Below are 19379 nucleotides of genomic sequence, written 5' to 3'. Positions count from 1 at the left end.
TCAAGGGATTGTCACTATATAAAGAAAAGCCAAATTTTCTTGATGACAGTTTATGAGGGCTTGTACCATACATGTAAATTTGATCCTAAGTATCATTGAAAGAAAAGACAAAGACCACTGAACCAAAAAGAGTGTGTGAATTAAAGCTTTTGTTTTTTACTGAATAGAGGGACTCTAAATTCTAATAGATTTAATTTTCTCATTTCCCAGTTCACATGGGAAGTTAGAAGAAGAAAATAAATAGAAAGGGAGGGGTGCCTGTCAAGGCTAAAACTGATGCAGCAGAAGAAATGCACCGCTGACTCTACAGAAGTCGGAATAACCATACGAACCGGTGCCAGAAACACGTGGCAGGAGGTCATTAACTGCAGGGGCGAACTGTTTGTTCAAGGACATCATAATATCATAACTTAATGCTGCATTGCAGTGTAACTCACTAATAAATGTGTATGTGACTAAGGAAAGTTTATATTTTATTTAGTCTATACTGAGAAGAAAGCTTAGGCATATAGAACCACATCAAAGAGTGGTCATTACATGTAATAAACAGGTTTGGATCCTTCAGTTACTTGGAAAAATTATCTTCTCTTAAAAAATGTTAAGAGGCATTTTGTTGATGAGGCAAATAAGGATTATATATCAAATTCCCCAGATCAGCCCATTCTTTCTAATACCAGTAATGTTCTGTATAAGGAATCAAACAGTTACATTTTAATGCCATCTCTAATTCCTAACTGGATAGTCTGGCAAGCTATTAAACCTGTGTCTCAATTTCCTCAATTGTAAACCAGTGGTAATAACTGTCCAGGTCATCTCACAGTTAATGATCAGACTCTTGACAAGCTTCCATGTATAAAACTTCTTTGTATATTTATTATGAAAACTAAGACACTGATGCCTTTTAATCATTTGTAAGGAAGTTTTCCATTTTAAATATGTCACTTCAAATATATATCCTTCACTAATGACACCTTATTAGGTGAATCTCCTGAAGATATATTCAAAAATGTTGCTGAGTGCAGTATTCCAGGAGAGAGGGTCTGTCAGACCATTCACAAAGGATTAAAAAAGAGTAGGAACCACCTGTGAAAGTAAGTAATCCTTAAACTTTGTCTTTTAGGAACTGTTCTGTGTGATAATGACTCCAGAGTATCATGTAATTTTGTCTACCAAACCGTATTTGATTGACTGCCTGGGATTATGGAAAGTATCGATAAGGATATGCAAATTCTCGATCAGCTAATAATTTTGTTGTTGTTTGCTATTGTTGCTGGTTTATGGGTCAAAGAATAATGTAGTCCTTTAAAATGTTTTCATAGATAGAAATTATTTTAATTCAGAATGAATGCTTAGAAACTGTGCAGTAGGTTCTTGTTCTTTGGCCTCCCAGAAAATGATGCTTATAAGCATTTGTTTTTATATTAAAACAAAATCTTTGCATGCTGATATTAGCATCATTCTTGACTGACATGGAAAGTAAGAAAAGGAAAAAATGGATTTCATACCCTGACTAGAATATTTCCTTTAAAAGAATTCTTTGAATGTGCATTTCTTCATATAGTAACTTAAGTAAAATAATTTTTTACCTTGAAGAATATTTCAGTGTATTTCAGAATATTTGCATATGTACTTAATTTTCTGAAATGTGTGTATGTATATGTTTCATATTTTCATCTTTTTTCTTTAAAGAATTTTCTTAAGCCGCTTGTGATCTGTTTGTGGTACCAAAACATATTTTTATTTTCATGATCTTCCCAAATTTACTCCTTTTTCCTACAGTAGACACTCCTCACTGAAAACAACACCTTTCTTGAGGAGTTTTTTCTAAATTTTTATTCATTTAATAGTGATTGAGCTATTAGGAGAGACCAGCTTTAGCAGTGTGTAGCAACTGGAAAGTAACAAAACTACATATGAATCCTTCAAGTGATCAGCTGAATGAGTCACATCATTTTTAAGTGGCATTGTTTTCTATATGTATCTTTGCTCATAACTTTCCAATTGTTGAGATACAAAAACCTTCACCTCCTACCTCACCAAATCCTGCTCTTTTGTGTCACCCCAGTCCTCATGAAAGTATATTGGTGCTTTTTTTAAAAGTCTCTATTGGATTTGTTACAGTGTTGCTTCCATTTTTGTTTTGTTTTGTTTTTAATTGCTTCCACTTAAAAATGTTTTGGTTTCTTGGCCTGCATGCATGTGGGATCCTAGCTCCCTGACCAGGGATTGAACCCACAACCCCTGCATTGGAAGGCAAAGTGTTAACCACTGGACTGCTGGGGAAGTCCCATATTAAGTGCTTTTTAATGCTTTCCCTGTTTTCATTCACATGGTAAAACAAACTGATGATCTATTCTTTTAATACCCCCATATTAAAAAAAATGGTACGTAAAAGAAGTCAATATAGAGTGTGTAGGATTTTCTTTAACTCATTTGAGATAAATGGGAAGTAACTCAGGTGGGAGGTGTGTATTTTGTTTTCTTTGTGATCTTTCAGTTCAGTTCAGTTGCTAAGTCGTGTCTGACTCTTTGAGACCCCATGAACTGCAGCACGGCAGGCCTCCCTGTCCATACCAACTCCTGGAGTTCACCCAAACTCATGTCCATTGAGTTGGTGATGCCATCCAACCATCTCATCCTCTGTCGTCCCCTTCTCCTCCTGCCCTCAATCTTTCCCAGCATCAGGGCCTTTTCAGATGAGTCAGCTCTTCGCATCAGGTGGCCCAAGGATTGGAGTTTCAGCTTCAACATCAGTCCTTCCAGTGAACACCCAGGACTGATCTCCTTTAGGATGGACTGGTTGGATCTCCTTGCAGTCCAAGGGACTCTCAAGAGTCTTCTCCAACACCACAGTTCAAAAGCATCAATTCTTCGGTGCTCAGCTTTCTTTATAGTCCAACTCTCACATCCACACATGACTACTGGAAAAACCATAGCCTTGACTAGGCAGACCTTTGTTGACAAAGTAATGTCTTTGCTTTTTAATATGCTGTCTAGAGTGGTCATAACTTTCCTTCCAAGGAGTAAGCGTCTTTTAATTTCATGGCTGCAGTCACCATCTGCAGTGATTTTGGAGCCCCACAAAAATAAAGTCAGCCACTGTTTCCACTGTTTCCCCATCTATTTGCCATGAAGTGACAGGACCAGATGCCATGATGTTAGTTTTCTGAATGTTGAGCTTTAAGCCAACTTTTTCACTCTCCTCTTTCACTTTCATCAAGAGGCTTTTTAGTTCTTCACTTTCTGCCATAAGGGTGGTTTCATCTGCATACCTGAGGTTATTGATATTTCTCCTGGCAATCTTGATTCCAGCTTGTGCTTCATCCAGCCCAGCGTTTCTCATGATGTACTCTGCATAGAAGTTAAATAAGCAGGGTGACAATATAATATACAGCCTTGATGTACTCCTTTTCCTATTTGGAACCAGTCTATTGTTCCATGTCTAGTTCTAACTGTTGCTTCCTGACCTGCATACAGGTTTCTCAAGAGGCAGGTCAGGTGGTCTGGTATTCCCATCTCCTTCAGAATTTTCCACAGTTTATTGTGATCCACACAGTCAAAGGCTTTGGCATAGTCAGTAAAGCAGAAATAAATGTTTTTCTGAAACTCTCTTGCTTTTTCAATGATCCAGTGGATGTTGCCAGTTTGATCTCTGGTTCATCTGCCTTTTCTAAAACCAGCTTGAACATCTGAAAGTTCACGGAATAGATCAGACCACAGCTGTTGAAAATATCTTAGTATATCTGTGCCTTGTGTATGAATTGCCGTTAGGTGCTTAGTAAATGTTTATTTAATTGAATGATTGTATCACTACTCCAGAAGTAGAATTAAGTTATCTGAAGTTCTCTCTTCAATTTAGATAATTCAGTTTCTTGAAGTCTTTTTAATACAAAGAAATCATTAGAAAGTCAAGACTCAAATTTTAAAAAAATGTTGAATTCACATTTGTCTAAATAAATGTCCTTGAAAGTATTTTATTTATGTCTTGTCATTCATGGCCTTTGAATCAGTTGAATGTGATTTTTTTTTCTCTTTTACCTACACATGCATAAAATTTAGTTGTACCTAGAGTGCTAGATTTTTACTTTTTACATTTTATACTCTCACTGTACTAATTAATTTTATTCTTTACCAGGGATACTGAGTTTTAAGCAGTAAAGTGTTTTCTTTCTCCTTCTCTGGTCCCCTAGTTAAAAGAATTTTTTGTTGTTTTCTTTCTATTTATAAAGTTAAAGGATTCAGAAAGAGCTTTTTGTAGTTGGATTGTGAAAGTGACTTTTCATCAAGTAAAGCCATACTTATGTGATTGAATATACTTACAGTAAGTTATTTTAAGCTTTAGACAACTCTAATAAACATTGAATATTCTTTTATCATTAGATATTTATGCCCTGAATATTACAGAAGATGACAGAGGGTGAAATAGGCAGCAATCATAACTCCATTTTAATATGTTGTCCTATGTATGTCTAAAATTTTATCTTGATATGTTTCTAAAACTGTTTTATTAAGAAAACAGTGTTAATAGTTATTTTGCAGATAACAAAATATAAATAGTATGTTAATAGAAAAAAAAGTATTTTCTGGAGAAACCAAAGACTATATTGACTACAAAGGGACACTGTAGTTTTGCCTTTTTGTCCCAGAATTATGGAATAACTAGCTTATATTTAAAATTAACTTCATTAAGTCCTCACTAGAAGGAAGATAGTAAAGAAAACTGTTTCTTATTTGCTTTCTTCCTATTCTCACTATTCCATAATCATGTATTGCTTTTTTCAAATACTTCTGAATAATTTTAGTACATTTTATGGATTAAATTTTTCTCTATAAACTCTGTCTGGATGAATTTAACTGTTATTTTGGTTGAAACAAAACTCTTAAATTAGTGAGAATGTTTGAAAGTTTAAGTGAATTGACGTGTAAATTGAGCAATAATTTATTGCAATAATACAATAGAAATCTTCAATATAATTTCAAAAAATAAGTCTTGAATTGAGGTTTAAAATAGTGACTTAAAATTTTATAACCCAAGTTCTTACTGACATCTAAGAACCATTAACAGATATACAAGTCACTCATTAATTTCTCTTCTTTTTCTTTTTCCCCATTTATTTTTATTAGTTGGAGGCTAATTACTTTACAATATTGTAGTGGTTTTTGCCATACATTGACATGAATCAGCCATGGATTTACATGTGTTCCCCATCTCGATCCCTGCTCCCGCCTCCCTCCCCATCCCATCCCATCCCTCTGGGTCTTCCCAGTGCATCAGCCCTGAGCACTTGTCTCATGCATCCAACGTGGACTGGTGATCTGTTTCACGCTTGATAGTATGCTTCTTTCAATGCTATTCTCTCAGAACATCCTACCCTCGCCTTCTCCCACAGAGTCTGTTCTGTACATCTGTGTCTCATTTTCTGTTTTGCATATAGGGTTATTGTTACCATCTTCTTAAATTCCATATACATGCATTAGTATACTGTATTGGTCTTTATCTTTCTGGCTTACTTCACTCTGTATAATGGGCTCCAGTTTCATCCATCTCATTAGAACTGATTTGAATGAATTCTTTTTAATGGCTGAGTAATATTCCATGGTGTGTATGCACCATAGCTTCCTTATCCATTCGTCTGCTGATGGGCGTCTAGGTTGCTTCCATGTGCTGGCTATTATTACTTTCTCTTCTTTCACGTAGCTTGTTTCCTTCCCCTGGTTTTATCCTTCCTCCAGTGACTGCCCTGCCAGTATTAGCTTTCTTCTGAGTGACAGTGCTGGTTGGTGGTGGTGGTGAAGTTGTTAAGTGCTGGTTACTGTTTCCTCTGTTGAGGTCTTAGTTGTCAGGGGTAGGTAAAGCACACAGTATGCTTTGTAGGTTATAGTGAGAGACAGGCATCCTTGACTTTCTAGATTAGCACCACCCAGTACCGCTTCCTGTGGTGATTGAAATGTCTTTATCTGTACTGTTCAGTAAAGGTGGTCACTGGCCATATGCAGCTCTGGAGCGTTTAAAATGTGGTTCATGAATCTGGTAAATTGAACTTTTAATTTTCTTTAAGTTTAATTTGTTCTCACAGGTTATATATAATTTTTGTATACATGAGCTTCTGCATCACAAGAAACAGCTTTTTTTACATTAAAGGAGTTTTCATTGTATCACAATAAAACCGGAGAAAGAAAAGAAGTATTAGCTCCAGAGTCAAATTTGATTTGGGTTCAAAGCCCCGAAGTTTAATTCTGATTTAGTTGTCTGACCTATAATGTCACTGGAGTATGTGTGCTGAAAAAGAAAGTAATAATGTGAATTATTGACCTGTGATTTGTGACTTAACGCTTCTTACTGGAAGAAGTTTGCCAAGTGGGTGAAATAATTCTGTGCTTGTCTTTCCTTTAATAAAAGAAACATTGCCTGAAGATAGAGAAGTCCATACCTCCTGGGGGTAACCCATATTCCTAGTTATAATCAATTAATTACACAAAGAACATTCATTGGGGAAGGGATAAAAATGTAAACATTTAAAAGAAAACTTTATTAAAATCAACCTTTAACATCATGGAGATTGCCATTGCTGAGCAGAATACTGACGAAAATTAATAAAGCCTTTAAAATATCAATAAGGCTTGTCATAGAACTGAAGTCCAAATACAACACTGTTGATTTTGCAGTCCACCTCATCTTTCTCAAATGAGAAGGGATTTTCATTTGTTGTTTTTTAAAAAAGATGTTTTATGGGCCAAGTTGTGTCTATTCATATTTAACATCAAAATGCCCTTTCTCAAAATCAAAATGATTCTTAAAATATTTAGATCACTATAGACAGCAGTTGTTTAAGTCAAATGGATAAACATCATTTTGCTTTAGAAACCCGAATCAGTCATGGTTCTGTGAAATTTTATGTAATTCTCTTTAGCCTTATTTTTTATTTTCTCATTTTATATATATATTTGGTTTTAGTTTGTTGCTATTGCTTTTGGATTAAGCTATGGGTTTCTAATTTTTTTGCTGATGTTTTGTTTATATTTGCTTCCTAGTGTTGAGGGAACCAGTGTGGGAGCATGAAGTTGAATAAAGTTTGGCAGCAAACTACAGCTTAACATATACTCATGCTGCCTCGAATTGAATTTAAACAACTAGTTGTGCAGTTTAGCAGTCAGCCATTTCATTTAATGCTGCCAAAATTGTGGCACAGGGTCGTGTCAGATAAATGCGCTGCCCGGCTCCTGTCATCAAAGTACTATCATTGCTGCTTTTACTGTCTTCATGAAAGGAAGAAACTAATGCCCCTTCCTCGTTTCTCAGAACTAACCAATATAATACATACGGTACTTTTAAGGCTGACTTAAAGGGCTAATGGAGGAATATGGGACTTTATAAATAAGACTTTTAGAAAAAGATTGAAAATAAACAGAGATCTTAAAATAGAAAATTGAGGCTGAAGAGACGATGGTGAGGCCAGATAATTAGAAGCATTTTTATAGAAACAATTATCTATAGCAAAAGGTGTAGTCCCCAACTTCTCACCCTCAAAGTAAAGGGAACCTGACTGACTGAGCCAAAGGTTTTCGTAGGTTCACTGTTAATCTGTCGTATAGGGGAGGACAGGCTCAGCTGCTATTTGCGTCTCCGACCTAGGCTTCTGTTTGACCTAAGTCTGTCTTGATGCAGCAGCACAGGCCAGCGAGGAGACGGTGTCATTTCGCCGTGAACGCAGCACATTTAGGCGCCAGGCAGTACGGCGCCGGCACAATGCAGGGAGTAACCCTGCCCCTCCTACATTGCTCATCGGATCACCCCTAAGGTATGGTATTTTAAAATTCCACCAAGCTCAGCATGCATTGTAACAGACCTCTAACCTGTTTTGTCAGTCTGAAGAAAGCATTTATTAAATAGTTTTGTTTTTCTTTTTCTTCCAGTTTCTCTATATCTTTAAGCTTCTTTAGACTTCCTCTGCATGTGACTGTGAGCTTATTGCATCATGCATGTCTTATGTTGCATTATTTAAACAAAATGATCAGATTGGTTTAGCCAATTTTAAATCATGAAAATTATTTTTAGGGCAGTTATATAAATGTAAATAGAGGCCTCAAGTTAGCTTTTTATTTTTTTCCTATTCCAAATTAGTAATTAATTCAATATCTTTCCCCAACACCTTAAACAGTGTTCAACAGGAGCGAATATGGACTTAGTGATGAGCTTATTGAGGATATCAGCTTGATAAACCAGTTTAATTATTTTATTTCATTAAAATATGGTATATTTTATTTTGCATTGCTTGAAAGTTAATCACTAGGACTTAGTAAATGATGCAGAACTAGACTGTTTAATTTTTGGTAATGTATGGTCAACTGGGAGCTTCTCTGGTGACTCAGACTGTAAAGAATCTGTCTGCCAATATAGGAGTTCTGGGTTTGATCCCTGGATCAGGAAAATCCCCTAGAGAAGGAAATGGCACCCCACTCCAGTACTCTTGTCTGGAGAATTCCATGGACAGAAGCCTGGCGGGCTACAATCTATGGGGTTGCAAAGAGTCGGACACAACCAAGTGACTTTCATGGTCAATTGGTGATACATATACACAGTATATATGTATTTGTATGTACATATTTGTTGAATTTCTCAACCTCCATATGCTGAACAAAAGCATTTTTATTTTTACCACTGTTCCTAAGTAAGAAAGCTTCTTTATAATCTTGGGAGTAAATTTTTATTGAAATTCTTAAGCTTTTTTATCCTTAATTATGTCAGATATAATGAGTCTGTGGCTTGAATTAGAGATATTTTTAAAAAAAGACCAAATATGGATGAAAATTTGTGTTTGCTTATTCATTAAACCATGTATATGTTATTATAGTGAAAGGGAAAGCCATTCAGTCCTGTCCAACTCTTTGCAACCCCATAGATTGTAGCCCGCCAGGCTCCTCTGTCCCTGGAATTCTCTAGGCAAGAATACTGGAGTGGATAGCTGTTCCTGTCTCCGGGGATGTTATTGCACCATACGCTTTTATTAATCTCTGCATCTAAAGGCTCCATTACCCAAGTTATTTTCCTATATTTTGAAATTCAAAAAGAAGAACATTTCATGAAATAACTGCTGTTGAATGCATGGTAGTTTTGAAGAGATAAATCTCTTCCCTTGTTAAAACCTGTTTCCTGAAAGTAGCAAAATCCTTATTTTTTAAATTACTGTTTTACTGTATATTTCCCTTGGTATGTAAGACGATTATTTTTCTGAGTTTTGCATTACAATCAGGAACTTTGTCTTTCATAGATCATGTTCCTGATTAATTCTGCAGTAATGCGTCATTTACAATATGCAGTATGGCTTAGCTAAACCAGTATTTAAAATAGAGAGATGAGAAGGCAGCCATTTAAAAGCAGTGTTTGGTCTGGAAATCTGTCCTGAGCACCTTGGCTTTTAGTGGGTCCTCCTCTTCTGTTTCCTTTGCTCCCTGAAGTAACATTTTTTGCCAATGGATTTAGGGCATGTATTCCCACCTGCAGAAAGAATTCATTTCATTTTACGTTTTCTCTTTTGTGTTTTCTAACCTCTTTTTTTCCCTTTGAATAATACTTGCCATAAACATATTCTTTGCTTACCTTCTCACTCCATGTTGGTATTTCTTAATCCTTTGTTTTTTTTAACCTTCTCTTTTTAGTCTTTATAAATCCTTTCATTCTTTGGATCTCACTCACTAAACAAATGTAGACAATTTTGTTTTCTCTGCCTGGTGGAATATTAAAGAACTGTGCTAACTCCAGACAACCGCATAGGATTTCTCCATTTTGTTTTTTTTTTTTAGCATTTTAAACACACCACCATTTAAATGAGGATGTGGTGTGAGCTGTCTATTTGTAAAGGGCTCACTTTAGGATTTTTGGAAAGTAGTCTTCCAGTAGTCAGTCAGGGTGTAAACTGTGTTAGTTCAGTTCAGTCGCTCAGTCGTGTCTGACTCTTTGCGACCCCATGAACCTAAGGTTCCATGACATTTCCAGTGCAAAGATTATGTGTATCTTAAAGAGGCTGACTGCATCATGAGTAAAATAAGATAAAATTTAGATGAGATGAATTAGGAGAAACGCCAATTTAATAAAAATCGTGTTTTTTTAATTGCAAAAATATTCAGGTAAAGTATAGTGATACTCTCAGTGTAAGTTATATAATAATGTCATCTTTAAATATAAGATAGCATGGTTTTGAAAAACTTGTTTGTCAGAAAGAAATGGAATAGGTATGATAATAAATTATAATTATTCTGTAGATACCAGTAAAATACATTAATTTATTTTAAACTTTAATGAATAGTGTAAGTAATTGACAGTCTAAAAAGCAGCTTCATAAAAAATATGTATCCAAGGATTGGGAGTGAATCATCCATTTCCTCACAAAGAGAATTTGCATGTATTTTTTATGCTAGTTAGAATATCCTATTTCAGAATTATTTTTAAGGGTTTTTTTTTTTTTTTAACTTGAGTTAACCTTGTAGGCCCTTACTAGTTCTTCCCAGTTACTAGAGATGAAAACAGATGAATATTTAAAGACTCTAATACTAATATTAAGAGTTCATTTATCAACCTAGATGTGGTATCTTTTAGAACTCTAGTTAATAGACTGGAATGAAAGTAAACCATCAGTGCATTTGGGGAAGGGAAAAAAGCTTTACTATATAGTTAGATTTATTTTTAAAATAGAGTGAAAGACCTGTAATCAAATAAGGTCATAGTTATAACTGAGTCTGTAATTGGAAATTCATATCATTTTTGGTACTCAGGAATGAATCCACCAAATACTTAGATTTGTGTACTGTATTCAAGACACTGAGTAATCTCTGAAATCTGGAGATCCATAGCAGTAATGTAATCACACTCAGAGTTTGTTTAGTTGGAAAGATACATGCAAAGATAAAAAAACAGCATATGGCAGAATGTGGTACGTACTAAATAAGTTCTAAGAGGAAGGAAAGACCAAGACCAATTATATATTTTTTATTATTTAAATTAGGAAAGCTAGTTAATTAGTAGGATAACATGTCAGTGATGCTACTGATAGCCAGTAGTTTAGAAACCTAAATTTCTATCTTTTGCCGCATTGTGAAATTGTTGCTATCTTTTCTGAAATTGGTAGTTTTGATATATAATTGGTATTATAGAAAAGATTAATTTTTTATCAGTTATTAGTTTAAGATGAAATACAACCCTCCAGGAATAGTTTTCCTGGCAATTTGTGCAAAAATAACAGGCTTTTTGGAATTCAAGGGGCATAAACATTTTTTGTCTTGCTTTTGATGTTCAGAAACTTGACATTTATGACTGCATAGATTTTGGCTAATTTTCTTTGTTCTGGAGTTGATTTTCATACATTGCCTAGTACTTTGAAAACCTTTTATATATATGAATATGTTGAAGATGAGTGTATTCTCAATACATTCTAGAATATATCTGACTGCCATAGAGCACCTTTATTTATGATTTTAATTGAAAAAATCGATGGAAAAATTTGCTGAGCATATATATATATATATGTTTATGTATGTGAGTGTATATATACACACACATAAATTTTAATATTTTACCTTCTTAATCTGAAGGGTCATCATACTTGAGCTGAAAAATTTTTCCTTTGTGAAATTTGGTCATTTTGGTTAAATTTAGATGGCTTCCAAGGATAGACTTACTGTTTATGTACGTAAGAAACAAACATTTTAGTATATTAGTTCCCAAGATCACCTCTTGATTTATTTCTATTGTACAAAGATTCTACTCCGAAGACATTATTAAGTGAATACCTTTAAAGTTATGACTTAAAAAGTTAGTGCCAATGAGCATTGACAAGTCTTTGTAGACTTGATCTTTTTGTATGTTGTATACATTCCTGTGCTCTACTTAGAGTATATAGTTTTTATTGGCTCTAAAAGAGGCCTGGAAACATGAATGCTTCAGGCAGTGGTGATTAATAGAACTTTCTGTGGTGGTGGAAATAGTCTATAATCTGCACTGTCCAGTATGGTAAACACTGACTACCAGCTTTGGCCTGCCCTGGTAGCCATGGTAGCCACTATCTATGTTGCATATCTCTTGAGCACTTGAAAAATGGTTAGCATGATTGAGGGGTGAACATTTTAGTTACTTTAGTCACATATGGCTACTGTTTTAGACAGTATAGTTCCAGAGTGTGTTCTACTGCCATAAGCACAGCTTTAAGCAATGTATGCAGTATTTTTCTTTTTTATTTCATGGTTACAGTTGGCCCTTAAACAACATGGGTTTGAACTACATGGGTTCAGTTACATGTGGGTATTTTCAATAATAAATAGTACAGAATGACATGATCCATCGTTGGTTGAATCTTTGGATGAGGGGCACCATGAGCTATACATGGATTTTCGACTCTGCCGAGATTTGGTGCCCTGTCCCCCATGTTGTTTGAGGCTCAGTTGTACTTCAAATTTAGCTGTCTTCCCAGTCTATAGCAGATTCGTTTGTTGTCTTATAATCAGAGAAAGCACTCCTTTTAATTCAGAGGATTAGAGAGAAGTTGATATTCATGAAAATGATACTGCATAAGGCTGTCGTTAGTAGCATTCTTCTTTTAATTCCTAAAAGGTCTAATAATTTTAATAACAGTGCAGAGTTGCATTGAACATCATGTAGAGGATGATGTATAATTATACTCAAAGTGTTCTCATTAGTTTCATCAGTTTAAATTTGAGTGTTATACTAAGAAAATTTAAGTTCTTAGTGTTTTAAAATAAATATGTAAAAATTAAAAATGAGTTAATATAATAGTTTCTTAGTTTTATCTACTTTTTAGATAATTAAAATTATCAAAATTTTAAAATTTATATAATTTTAATAATTTATAATCATGAAATACTAAATATTTTAAAAGTTTTATAAAATTTTGGAAAGACTATATTCCTTGAACAATTACTGGCTTCTAAATTACTTTTAAGGTTTTCTAAAATGGTGGATTCTTATAATGAAACTTGACTATGAATTGGGAAAGATAAGATCAAAGTTCACTAAGGGAGCATAATTACTGTTAACTGACACCTGTATATAAAGCCTGTGACTTTATTTTAGAAATATGTAGGCTTTTCATAGAAAAAATATTTAATATATTTCTTGTGGCATCTCAGCAGTCATTTTTATTTCACTTGGTTGAATCAAATTTTTTTTTTTGTAATTCTGGTTTTCTTCACTAGTTTGTGATGTTCTTTTGATTCAGAATTGTTATCTTGGTTGCATTTGATAAAGATTCTTTGGTTTTCAAGTGCCTAGAAATTTTGTTTTATTGTGAATTTCAGATGTCAGAATATTTGAAAAAACAATTCTAGAATAATTGATCAGGATTATAAATAAAAGCGCATATCGAACTTAAAAATAGGTATTATTTATGAGGGACCAGCTATAGCCTATATGTATTTAATGTACTTGTGACTCTTCTTTGTTGCTTTCTTTTTCCTTATACTAGAACTTTGTTGACTTGAGTTGGAAAGATGTTACAGATTGGTTGCTCTGCATATACATTGAATTTTTTTCTGTGTTCATCACCATGAATCAGATTTCGAAAAACCAGAAATTTCAAGCCGGCAGTATAATCTGCATATTTTACAAACTTTGTTGGCTCTTTCCTAGGTTACATTGAAACCTTTTTTTTAAAAATTAGTTTTCTATATTGACTTCTAGCTGTTGTTTTCTCTTTTCTTCCCTGTAATGTCTCCCCAATCCATGTTTTTTCCTAGCCTTCAAGATGGTCAGCAAGGCCAGCAGTCCACAGCCCAGGTCAGAGTCCAGTCCCGCCCCCCCTCCCAGGCTGCAGTGCTCAGTGCTAGTGCCTCCTTGCTGGTGAGAAACGGGAGTGTCCACTTAGAAGCCTCACATGACAGTGCGTCTGCTGTAGGCGGCAGCAGTTTGCACGATGAACTTGGTATGCAGGCCTTCTGTAATCTTGGTGACGTAGAACTTGATATAGCAGATGATGGATAACAATGATTGCAGTTCTTTCCTGAGATAGCTTCATTTTGGAACTATGCATAAGAGTACTTGTTACAGGATTTGCCCTGTGATTAAGGAAAATTTGACTTTTGCTTTTACCTTTCCTGTTTCTCTCAATTCATACTCTTCATTTTCTTCTGAGCATGTCTGTTATTAATAAGTAAAGTATCAATAAATGTTCACACTTTACTGTCCTCTTGTAATGTTGGGCACTTTTGCTGTTTCTTGGTGTTTGTACCATGTGGTGAAATGTTGAGTTTTTAAAAATTATTTTGATTGAACCTTCATTTCTCTGAATTCTATGCTTCAGGGAGGGCAAAAATACTTCCTAATGGCCTATTACTATATAATCTTTCTTTTAGGTATTCTGTATTTTACTTCAGTGTCTGTCACCTGAAGTAGGACTTAATCTAATTCTAAATGCAGTACCTTGGGAACATCATGACTCTATATTCAAATCAAAGAACTTTATAAATTTTTTTTCTTTTTTCCTGTTAATACATCTATAAATAGAGTATATAAGTTATTAAACAGTTAAATCTCAGAGAGGTGGTAGAGTTTTAAGCCTCAGTAATGTGTTAGACAAACAGTATTTTATACTAGTTTGTTTTCTATTTCTCTCTCCAGTTCAGCTTTCTTGTGCTCAAAATGCAGATTAGTAGCAAGAAAATCTTGTAGAAGAAAATCTTGTTATTCACAAATATACATTTCAAAGTATTTTATTTGCTTACTCTGATTTTGTTTCTCCATGTTATAACTGTCTTTCGTTTATAAAGAAGGTAATCTAGCTGATGCTTTGACTAGAAGGATATAACTGGTAGAGGGTGCCCAAATTAGGTATAAAAGATTTCATATGTTGTTTATTGACTCTCTTTCTGTTTTGTAAAAACTGTTACAGAGAAAATTAGTAAGTATTAGATATGCATATTGATGAAAATCATCACCTTTAGCAAATTTTATAGAAAGTTGAAAATGATATCTGTTTAGAACCTATCTGTTTAGAACATTAGAACCTATGGTGATTTCTAAATAAAATGAGAAGAAAATAAGACATTTTAATTTTAGAGTGCTTATGCTTTAGAGTTTGTAATTTGAAGAGGGTAGGAAGTCTGTTTGAGAGAGTAAGGTAGACTTCAGTTTAGTTAACTGCTTTGACTTAGTTGCAAATATATTGAGTAAATAGTATCTTTTTATTGACATTTCTCTTGGGTTAACTCAAAATTCCTATGTTTGGAGGCCTTGTCGATTTGTACCTGTACAATTACAGTTTCTATCACCACTGTCCGTTGGCCATTTGGTAGTAGATTAACTAAGCTTAGATTTGATTTATTCTGGGTTTTTAAACTTTTGTCAAGAAAAGAATAAATTGAACTAGTAGGTGATTTTCCTCTGTAAAAATGGTTAATTTGTTCAAAACCTGCTAAGCAAGAAATCATACTCATAGATGATTGAGAATATGTACATATCAATTTAGCATCTACTGGTGAATATTCAGGACATTCACGTAAGATTTGGATTCTATCTTTTGTTTTAACTGCTTTCTGATAGTTCTTGGCTTCTCTTGTAGTTGAGTATTGTCAAATTGAATACTTTGTAATAATTAGTACAAAATACACAGTCAGAGGACAGTGTATATCCATTTGTTTCATAGCACGTAAGGTTGACTAAGAAAAGATTCTAAAAATGAACTTGCAGCTGAAGTTGAAGGAACTGACAGAGATGCTGATTTTTATAATGTATTCCACCAGAATATTTTTCTTGCATAGTTTAATCTTCAACGTGATTTTAATTAACAGTAAAATAATTTTATGTGAGTGAATTGGGATACTGTATACTCAAATATGTTAAAGTTAGCCATGTTGTTCCCTGAAAGTATGGAATACTTACAAAGAATTGCTCCCTTCCAAACCTAGCTTCTTCAACTGAAAATTTTAAATGTATAATTTTTACATGTTAAAATTTTTATATATGCATAATATATTTATGTAACTCACATACATACTGAAACATACATATATACACTCATATATGTTTATATATATGTTTGAGTACATATAAATGTTTGTATGTGTATTCATGTATATGTTGTAATTCTGTGTTTACTTTTTAAAGTGAGGTATATTTGCCTTTTTCAATTAAAGGAAACTTGCAGTCAGGCATTGTTTAATTCCAAGCCTAGGTATCCTTAACTGTGTTTTTGACATTTTTACTCTGTGGTGTCATAATAATTGACAACATGCATTTCCTCTACTAAACCCTGAGAATCCTTATTTTTCGGTTGCATTTTAACTAGCATTTCAAGACTATCAGGTAGCACTGGATATGGGAGAAAAGTTCATCGAAGATGGCATTATATTATTAGTTACTTATTCAGCAGAGGAAAATACATTTTCATCATCCATATTCAACAGGCATAATTGTTCATCATAATTAATTTTTAAAACTGAATCTTAAGTGTATAATTTAGAACCTGGTCTGAATAATTTAATGGTTTCCTTTCTTATTTACAGACTGAATTTCCATGCAAACTTTGTTAATTATATGAATGATGGATAAGTTTTAAAGTTATAATCTTTGAAAATTACTATCAAAGAGTTTCTCAAATCTTTCAATGTAACATATTGTCCTTTTTTAAAAAACAAAACAAAACAAAAAAACAATGCATCCTAAAGGTTAATTTTCTTTTTATGAGCCTTTTGTTGAATTTAACTTATTTGTGGTTGACTTCATACTAAAGTTTGAAACTGCAGTTTTACTAAATAAAACAAGCTTTTGCATATTACCCAGGTAAGAAGAGACTCAGTTTTTATGTTAATCCTGGCTTCCACTTGTAACATAGGACTGATAAATTGATACAGTGATGAAACAGGTTTTTCTCTTTGATAAACTCTTAATATATATAACATAGCATCTCAGAAGAATTGTTGTAGATAGGATCAGGTAAAATAGGAAAATTTATGTCTTTTTTGTGTGTATTTGAAATTAGTAGTGATGAGTATTGAAAAGTATATACAAAATTATTTTCATGTGAAAAATAAAAATGCTGTTCTAGGCAAGAAATGAGGACAACAGAGTTTTATGTTTACCAAGACATAAGTATATAGATATCATAGGTAGTGTTCCTCTGAATTTTTAAGACTTTCTTAATTTCCTTAATGTATTAGAGATTTAGAGAGTAAGAATTGATTTTTCTAAGGATTTCTTTTGTGTCATTACTGTACAACTATTTACAAAGAAGGTATTCTTGAGATAATTCTCTTTACTCCAGAACTTATTATTTTGAAATTGTGGTCAGCTCTAGAAAAAGACTTTTCTAGAAAAAGAAGAAAACAGTAAAAGTCCTTCATTTTCTGTGGAAGGAAAAAGTGTTAAGAATTTAAGGGGATACATTCTGTTTATACTTCTTGGTATAAGAATGGGGATAGCATGTCCTAATACAAGTTACTGGAAAATAAAATGAAGATGATTAAGTCATCTGTAATCTTATCTCTCAACTTAGTGACTAAACAGCAATAGTCCTATCACTCAAAGAGAGTCACTGTTAATTAACATTTTATATTTTTTTCCTTTCTTTTTCAATACATACATGTACATGCTTTTCTAACAAAGAACTGGGATGATGATGTATGATTTTTATGACACTGTATGAGTTTTGCTTTTTTATTTTAGCACATTTAAACATTTATTCATGCTATTGTTTTTTAACTTATTTTTAAGTGACTACCTAATATTTTATCACTGGAAACTACATGAAAGGTAGTATAGAATAGTGGACTCTAGAGTCAAACTTCCTGGCTTCAAATTCAAGCTCTGCCACTTTTAGCTGTAGCTGTGTGATCTTGGGCAAGTTATTTTCTCTCCCTGTGCCTCAGTTTCCTCATGTATCAAAAAGGGGGTAGTAATATACTTCATAGGTTTTTGGTAAGGATTATAGCTATTAAAGTATGCAAAGCAATTAAAACAGTGCCTACTAATAAGTTAATTACATAAATAATCATTGCTATTATTAGCATTATTTATTACAATAGTTGACTAACCCCACTGTTAGTCTTCAGGGTGATTCCTGATATTTTCTATTGTAATAAACCCTCTTGTGAATATCCTTCACACAGACTTTTCTGTGCAGCCATGATTATTTCCTTAAGATAAATACAGTGAAATGGAATCATCTATCAAGGGGAAAAAACATTATTGAGACTTTGATGTATACTCTTAATTGCTTTATGGAAAGCTTGTACTAGTTTACTCTTTATCTGCAGGGTTTGAAAGTGTCTTTTTTATCCCAAGTATTAAAAATAAACCTAGATAAATTTTATTTCATCTACCCTAATCTTCATTTCCTGGAAATGCTCAGAAGTTTATCGTTGTTACTGTGAAAAGACTGGCATATTATTTTTAAAAGTTCCAGATGCATGAACTACTCTAGAAACTGGTTGAGATAGCTGATTTGTCCCTTACCAGTCTGTGTTGTAAAGAATTCACTGAAACAATAGATTAACTGCTTTCTAACATTAAGATTCTATATTGAAGTTGATTAATATGTGTTACATCAGTTAGAATGTATGTAGAGTCTTTAATTGAAAGACCTGTCCTCCCCTATCAAGTGACTGAAATTAGAGAGAAGTTTACATTTTTCTCATAATAGTCTTTTGGGACCTGTCCCTAGAGGTGGGTTGGTTCTTTTTATCTTCCACATACAACTTTCCTGCCTGGTCCATAATGACTGCTCCAATTGTTGACATTTCCACCCAAACAGGAGGGCGGTGAGGAGGGATGCTAAAATAAAATGTCAAGGATAGCTAGACTTTATCTTTCAGATTGTGACTTGGGAAATGTGCCTGTCACTTTCTTCTAGCTGCAAGAGAGGCTGGGAGAGGTCTCTAAGTACATAGACATAGTGGTGGTGGTGCTCAGTTGCTCAGTCGTGTCTGACTCTTGCAACCCCGTAGACCCCGCCAGGCTCTTCTGTCCGTGAGATCCAGGCAAGAATACTGGAGCAGTTTGCCATGCCCTCCACCAGACATTCTTCTTGACCCAGGGATCGAATCCATGTCTCCTGCATTGGCAGGTGGAATCTTTGCCACTGTGCCACCTGGGAAGCCTACACAGACATTAGACTCAGCTGAAATTCAGTGAGGGGAAAGTCCTGTTTTTAAAAGGGGTGAGGACAAGATGAATACTGGAGGTCAGTCATTCATCTTTGCCACGAGACAGAAGAAAGAAAGATAGCGCTAATCGAGTCTGACTCTCAGATCTCATAAATTGTAGCCTGCCAGGCTCCACAATGAGACAAAAAGCACTTCAAATCAATAAGATAAAGATCCATGACCTATTAGAAAAGTTCAGCGTTACAAGTGGCTTGCAGTTATTGGCAAACAGTTCA

At 34.0% G+C, this 19379-nt stretch overlaps 1 protein-coding gene across 5 annotated transcripts in view; it reads left to right on the top strand.

The window, feature by feature from the left end:
• Nucleotides 1-19379, top strand: part of PCNX1 (pecanex 1) — a 177738-nt gene that overhangs the window by 61414 nt on the left and 96945 nt on the right. For 2 of the 5 annotated variants that reach the window (XM_043921044.1, XM_043921046.1), the window contains exons 7-8: nt 7667-7799; nt 13744-13928. The exons of 2 other annotated variants lie outside the window; for them this stretch is intronic. In XM_043921044.1, the coding sequence (XP_043776979.1) occupies nt 7667-7799; nt 13744-13928 (318 nt within the window). The remainder of the gene's footprint in view (nt 1-7666; nt 7800-13743; nt 13929-19379) is intronic. One more of the 5 variants, XM_043921045.1, reaches the window with a different exon arrangement.

The sequence above is a fragment of the Cervus elaphus genome, chromosome 12 (assembly GCF_910594005.1).
Source record: "Cervus elaphus chromosome 12, mCerEla1.1, whole genome shotgun sequence".
Lineage (NCBI taxonomy): Eukaryota > Metazoa > Chordata > Mammalia > Artiodactyla > Cervidae > Cervus > Cervus elaphus.
The sequence above is the reverse complement of the archived record's forward strand: the minus strand, read 5'-3'. Positions and strand labels throughout refer to the sequence as shown.